General features: G+C 31.4%; 1 protein-coding gene across 1 annotated transcript in view; it reads left to right on the forward strand.

The window, feature by feature from the left end:
* Nucleotides 1–7,941, forward strand: part of LOC106472031 (F-actin-uncapping protein LRRC16A-like) — a 60,690-nt gene that overhangs the window by 47,926 nt on the left and 4,823 nt on the right. Inside the window, exon 3 of the mRNA XM_013932660.1 lies at nucleotides 2,738–2,788. Coding sequence (XP_013788114.1) covers nucleotides 2,738–2,788 — 51 coding nt within the window. The remainder of the gene's footprint in view (nucleotides 1–2,737; nucleotides 2,789–7,941) is intronic.

Genomic DNA, 7,941 nt, shown 5'->3' on the forward strand with positions numbered 1-7,941 from the left:
GAATAATCTTAACAGTGTCATGAAGGAAAGGTATCTTGGTGTAATAGTCGATCAGTCTCTAAAGCCATCCAAACAGTGTGCTGTTGTTAGTGGTAGGGCAAATAGGATTTTAGGTTGTATCTACAGAAATATTGAAGACAAGTCTAATGAGGTTATACTTTCATTGTACAGATCAATGGTTAGGCCACATTTGGAATATTGTGTTCAGCCTTAAGCTCCTTACTGTAGAAAAGACATCGAATTGTTGGAAAGGGTTCAGAGAAGGGTTACGAGAATGATGCCTGGGATGGAGGGGTTGTAATATGACGAGAGGCTGAAATCTCTCAAATTGTTTCTCTTGAAAAAAAAAGAAGAGTTTCGAGGGATCAGATTGAGGTGTTTAAGATTGTAAAGGGAATTGATAGTGTTGATACATCCTCTTTTTTCATATTTAACAATGAGAATAGTAGGACTAGGGGATACAAATATAAATTTTGGCAAGGTAGGAGCCATCTTCAGCTAAGACAGTTTTATTTTTCTAACAGGGTGGTTGGCCTTTGGAATGGGTTGCCTTCAGATGTTGTAGTGGCAGTAAATTTAAGTGAGCTTAAGAAAAAAGCTTGATAAATATATGAATGAAAAGGGGTTGCATTTAAAATTTTATTATTATTATTATTATTTTAATTAAATGTAGAGGATGGAACAGCCGAGATGGACCAATAGATCCCATGTTGTTCCAAAACTTTATGTTATGTTAAGCTGTTTAGGATAAGCAATTATTATTATTTTTTAATCATTTTATTTAGTTTTGGGAATGGAACAGCCGAAATGGACCATTAGGTCCCATGTTGTTCAAAAATATTGTGTTATGTTATATGTTAAAAATTATTTTATCCAAGTACATAAAACTTCGGGTTTTGTTTTCATATGACCCACGAGCTATGAAAAATCTCAACTTTTGCACTCTCAATCTTGTTTAAGGTAACACCAGTCATATAGATGTACATCTTGACAGTAAGTATGTTGACATCTATTGCCCTATTGACATCTGAGTTTCAAAATTCTCTGGCTGAATGCAGTAGAAATAAGTAATAATTTTGTCAACCCTTGATGGGTGCTATTCCCACCTCTTATACTTTTGCTTGCATTTTATAACATACATATGTTTTCTACATATACATGTGTATAGTCATTAGAAAGAGATCATTTTACATTTTAATCCAACAACAGTTATTTTGAAATTCGCACATAGTTGTTGTAATCTGATATATGTAACTGGCTGTATTTTTTTTTTAGGTAAATATGTTATAGTTAGAGAGACAGTTAAATTGTATTTAGGTCTTACTTTGATATCTTAGTTAATTATGTATTTTTTAGGTTTTAAAATGCATAATCGAAAGGTTTAAACATTTTTTAAATATACATCATACTTCCATCAGTCCTCAAGATCTTGCGTGAGGGTAAGATAATTTTGCCGTAGGCATGTTCATATCTGTTCAAAATGCTGTAATTACAGCCTGAGGGCACAGTTGACTTGTGCCAAGATGATTAGTAAAAGGTAAAGGAAGGAAAGGAAAATAAAGCATTAAAAATTAACTATATGTGAAAAGGAAAAGACCTGAAATTATGAATATAACTAAATAAAGATCTTTTTTGATATTCTATAAAAAATTAAAAGGTATGTAAATTATTTTCTATTTCTTAATTTTAAACATTTCATTACATTGAGTGTTGATGATAATATGTACAGTTAGTAATAAGGTAGAGAAAATGAAAAATATAATATAATCATTTACCTTAAATAAACTGTTGATATTTATTTAGGAGCTTATGCAAATAAAACTAAAAAACTGTAAGATGAGAAAAGTATTTTTGTATTTAAACCAAAATCACCTTGCACACAAACTATTAAGAGTTTGAGTGCAAATAACTCTAATAGATAAATAACATATTTTTAACAGAAATAATTAATTAAAATCTTACCTGTTTCTGTGAGGATACTTTAAGAAATCTCAGAGGTACATGTATTGTTGCACTCTTATCATTCCACAGCTGGGGTCATGTATCTTACATGATCCCACTGAGAAAGAGTTATAGGAAACTTGTATAATTCATTGAATGTTTGCATCAATGAACTGTAGACTGGTTTTATTACTAAAAATATTGTGAGGTTTTATATACATATATATATATATGAAGTCCTTAAGAATAGTTCTCTCATTTGAATTATTAAGAAAGTTTGTTGATGTCATTATTATTTTTCACAAGTTTAATATTAGTCTAATAAATGTTCTCTATTTATGAGAAATGCTTTCAAGTGGGTTAGTGTTTACAAGTTTCTAACCAGAAGAGTGAGGATGATTTTAAAAGAACCATCATCAACATAATTAACAAATTAGAGGTCCATTTACTGACTTTCAAGGGTGTTTATAAATGAATGTCATTTTATGAAAAGTTATCTAAATAAAAGTAGTCCTTTTAAATATTTTACTTATGTATTATTTGATAAACTTAATTATTTAAAACTTAAGTTCAAGCAGTTTCAAACAGTTTTTATAAGTTTTATGTATTAGATGATTAAGTTTGATTAAAAAAATATATACTTCATGATTATTGTACACACTATTTTACAGTTGATCAATGAAATCTATAATTATTTCATTAATAGTTTTGGTCATTATTATTTCTTTTAAGCATTCATTTTATACCTAGCTATCTCAATAGTTTGAGTTTAAGAATGTTCTGTTGTATTCCATAGGCTTTTTCTTCATGCAGACTTTTTATTCTTACAGCTAAAGTTCCTACAAAGGTGAGTTTAGCAAGTTTTACCCTGAATTGTAGTCTTTATATGTTATAGCACTGGGGTATACTAAATTTGTTTTTGGGAAAGCAACATAAAAAGATTTCATGTGCTTAATGGGCAATATCAGTGGAAAGAACTATATAAACCTATCTACCATTATACTGTTAATATCATAACCGTTTCTTGAGAAGCTACTCAATGTGTATTCTTAAGGATAACTATATACAACCTTATAACAATCGAATGCACTACAAACAACATTATGGCTATTTTAACTTGTTGTGTATGTGTTATTGTAAATGCATGTAAGTCAGTGTTTACTCATAAATGGCAGTATTTATTCTTACACACCCATGTGTGCATGTACAAGATGTTGGGTCTTTCTTTAAATTTAATTACACTGATGCATCACTTTTTATATATAACCTATCAAAGATTGTTGATTGTCAGCAAATTTGATTTCATATTAGCTTATTATTTTTTAGCTGTTATTCTACAGAAGATATGTACTGTTGTAGGCTGTTTTTCAATTTAAACATTTGCATTGTTGGACAGAATTTTGATGTCACATTAATGAGTGTGGCTAATTTTATTGAAAGTTTAGGAAATGACTTGAGTAGTATAAAAATATAATTTTGAGATAAGGTGATGGTTGATTATTAAGTTAATGAGTTTGTCAGTCAGTTTATCTGTTTCTTCTGGGAAGGCAATAAAACATTTTTGTATCATCAATGGGCAATATTAGTTAGTGGAAAGAATCACATAAACCTATCACTTTACTGACTGTTTAATGTCTGTTTATTGTCAGTTAGTTCAGTTTTGTAAATATTGAGATTTTGTTTCAATAAGGAAATGATTCAATAAGTATTAAGAGAAAATTAGCAAATAAGTGCATTGTTGTATTAGTGTTACTATAAATTTAAGCTTATCAGTGAGTATTAGTTAAGCTAAAGAAATACATCATGGTAGAAAAAAATGGTCTGCTGTTATTAAGTTGACTAGACTTTTCATTATTTTTACCAAATAATCCAAAACAATCTGCCCAACCACAGAAACAGTTACAAGCAATTACAACACTAGTGTTAGGAGTGGGGATTATTGTGACAAAAATAAAATGCAAACTGAAATTCAGGGTGATAACATGTGCTTGAAACAAGATTGAAGATTTGCAGGAAATGACAAAACTGTGGAAAGAAGCTTAAGAAGAAAGAGACAGGATTGTAGAGAGGAATTAAAAGAGTAAGAAATAACATTCAGGGAAGAATTACAAATGGAAATGAATTTGATTAAAGTCAAAATCATAAAAGCCATAGGACATATACATGAGGATTATAAAAAAATCGAAAAGTGCAGTAGAAAAACTTCACTGAACTTGTTCATTTGAGGATGAAACTTTAATTTGCTAAAGTTGAAGATAATCAACTAGATACATCCTCCAGGAACTATGAGATCATTAGATCACATAGGGCTCACCCACCCTACTTGTTATTTTGCCAAAATTAATATTAGGCTAACATTTCAAAAATAAAATCAGTATGTCAAGATTTTGTACTGCTCAATATTGATCATGCCTATTTACAATTACCAATAAATATCTATGACAAAAGTTGAATAAGTACCTTTATTGTGCTGTCAGTAATGCAGTTCCCAACTTGTGTGGTCTGATCAAAGATTTATAGACTGCCTAGATGTTTATATAGCCAACTACTGCACTGCTTATATTTTTTGATCATGCAAGTTTGGTTATTAGTGTCATTCTACAAATGTCACACTAGCATTGAATTAGAAATGAAGTATAGGTTGAATTGCCTGATGTCAGTATCAGGCACACCTAAAGGACTTGGAATTTTTTTAAGTTGATATATTTTAACTGTTTGTTATAGTTCCTTTCCAAATTGTAATATGTAATGCAGATTTAGATGGATATATATATATATATTATGATTATGAATATCAGTATGGTATGGCTAAAAGGTATAGTAGTATGGAAACAACAACTCCATCTGATGGAAGCCTAGAAAAACTCAAAAGAATCAGACAACTTGGAATGGAAGAAATAAACCATAAGACAGAATGTGTTTTAATTGCAACTTAAAGGTTATATTGTCAGGAGCAGCTAATAAAATATTTTAATTAGGCTACTTTTACTCAGGATAGAAGTAGTAAACCATGAGGTAGAAGGAATTTCCTTTGCAACTTAAAATGACATATTGCCAGGAACTTCAGAAAATTTTTTTTTGGAAATAGAAACTGTTTCTGAAGGATGACAAGAAAAGGGAACATGGACATTACATTTGAGACTGTGATATACCAGGGAAGCATTTGGGGCATTTTACACTATTTTCAAATGCTTCAAGAAAAGAGGAATATAATTTTATAAAATTCCATGTGTGATATTCCTACATGCAATATGAAGAAAAATTGGACATATTTAATGAATGCATACAAGAAGATACACAACAATGCTTCACCAAGAAAATAAATGTATATGTCAAGTACAGATTAAGATGCATTCCAGGAGGTATGGAGAATCAGTTGTTTACGTTATCTATAAACTGATGCCACCACAGCAGAGAGAAAGCTATGAGAAAAGTTTATATTATAAGTTCATTAGAGACTGTACACAACTTCCATTATAGGAATTAGTAAAGAAAACAGAAAGTCTTGGTGGAACTTTGATCTGAAGAGGACGAGGAGAAATACATGCAAATAGGCTGTCAATTGTTGAATTTTAATTACAAGGATTACAATGAGTCAACAAAATTCATCCAATTAAGTGACAGATCTACTTGCAAGTTGGATGTGTACATTACTTGGAGAATCATAAGAGTACTAAAGAAATGTGTATAAAAACCTATGTTTTGAGGCTAAAAGTCTGTCTCCTGGCTGAAGAAAGTGAATATACTGCTGCTGGTTGAAAAGCTGATACTGCCTGATTCCAGAACAACATTGACAGTGTCTGTGCTGCAAGATACCAACATTTCCAACTCAAGCTCTATGTAAATAATGAAGTAAGTTGAATGTATTGCGAATTAATGAAGTTATGTCTGAGCAGATTTAAATCAATGTGTTAATTGATAACTGATTGGTAGTATTAAGTAATTTAATGGATTGAAGAATTTAATAGTTTTAACAGTGAAGCTTTTTAGCTAGGATACCTTTGGTAATTGTGATGTAGCCAAGTATCTTAATATATTGTATTAAAGTGTTGTTTGTGTTTCAAATCTTAGTCTCCAAGTTAATTCTTTATTCTAACTGTAAACTTCCTTGAGTCAGTGACTTGTGTACTCCACTTGTGATTGTACAACCTGGATTTTAAACATATTTATTGTTAACTGGATTAAGTTGAACTCCAAAGGCTAGACTACAAAGCATCCACGTTACATCAGTCCTTGCTAAAACAAGGAAATGGTATGTTGAAGATGAGAATAATTCATCTGTCCCAAGTGAGGTAATGAGTTCATTATTTAAAGAAACCTGTCCAAGGGTGAAAGGATTAATTGAGAGGAAGCTTTGCAACCTGTTGAACACTGGTTCTATAGTTACCTCTGCTTGACCTGATATGATAATAAAACTAGAGAATTGTCTACAGAAATTAAGTAAGATTGTCGTAAAAAATTTGTTTGATATATCAATGCTTCCTGGTGGGACAGCGGTAACTCTACAGACTTACAACTTTAAAATCCAACATGTTGTTTTCCTAAAACTAAACTTTGTTAGAAGACTCTTAGGATTATCAAGTCCATTGCTTACGAACTGGACCTCTTGTTAGCATGCACATTGGCTTCTACATTCATTCCTGTTGTCATTGGCATCTCGACTTTCATAGTGGATCATAGTTTTGCTCCTATTCCTATTCCTTCAACATCAGCCCCTCGTTCCATTGGTACCTAGAATAGATTCTGTCCATATCCAAGAAGAACAACTGGCAATTTGGTCTCCTGTATCTTACCCTCGGGCTTTGGGAGTATATGAATTACGTTAAGATGGGATTACACCTGTAGGCCTTCCTACTGATTTGTATGTTATCCAAGATACTAGCTATGATTTGTTCCAACCCATTGTTGGGTCCTATTGATAGCACTGGATTGGTGGCTAAATTTTGGTTTCTGCTTCTGTGGTACCTTGAGGTGCATCTTGCACTTCCTCTTTGGCTACCCCTGTTGAGGCAGCCATGATCTAACATCTTACATTCAACTGTCCTTTCCATGGTGTCTGAGTTTATTTTCTAAGGTTGTCTTGTATCTCTCAGTCTTATTTTAGTCCCACAATGGACATTTATCAATGGAAATGGCACTCATATCGGCAATGGTGAATTGAGAGGAGGTTGAACCCACTCCATTCAGAAATGACATCCATAGCTCATTTTTTGACCTACCTCATTGGCTAGGGTTTTGCATCTTCCACATCTGTAAGATGGCCTTATTGACTACCATTTGATACTAAAGATAACATTTCTTTGAGTCTCCAATACTCTCCTGCTTTCTCAAGTCACTTTGGGTCCTTTGTCCCAAACAACCATTCCTGTTACCTAACTGTTATATTAAGGTTACATAACAGGCCCTTTTTCAACACCTGTTGTGACCTTAGTCTCATGTACCACCTTTCCCTGAAGGTTTATTTAATGTTACAGTATTTGCATTGGATAATTCCAAAGAATATGAATTTGCAATACTGTAGGTAGGTATTTCAGATTATATTTCAAATACTTTTAGGTATATTGGGAAGTACTACATGTGTGACCATTCAGTAATCATTTGCCATAGTTTTTTTTTCATGTTAACCCTACAAATACAGGCTGGGTGGAATCCATGCAACCTCTAACCACAAAAGTATCCGTGAGAGTATTTGTACTATAATTTTTGATAACGTTCATGAATATTTATAAACAATTTGCAGATTATTAGTAAACTTTACAAGGCTTTCTTATACAAAATATCAAGTTTTTAAATTAAGTATTAAGATTTCTTTAAAGATTTGCTTGTGAAATTTTTCTTTCAGAATGTTGACAATTCAATGTGCAAAGTAATTTTGATTTTATCTGCAATATATCAAGTTTCATTTACATAATCTCTATATCCTTCTAGATTATTATCAAATTTTTTTTTGATAAAACTTTATATTTAATCTATTATTTCATCAATATTAACTTTATATTG

This window comes from Limulus polyphemus, unplaced genomic scaffold (genome assembly GCF_000517525.1).
Source record: "Limulus polyphemus unplaced genomic scaffold, Limulus_polyphemus-2.1.2 Scaffold5029, whole genome shotgun sequence".
In the NCBI taxonomy this organism is placed as follows: domain Eukaryota; kingdom Metazoa; phylum Arthropoda; class Merostomata; order Xiphosura; family Limulidae; genus Limulus; species Limulus polyphemus.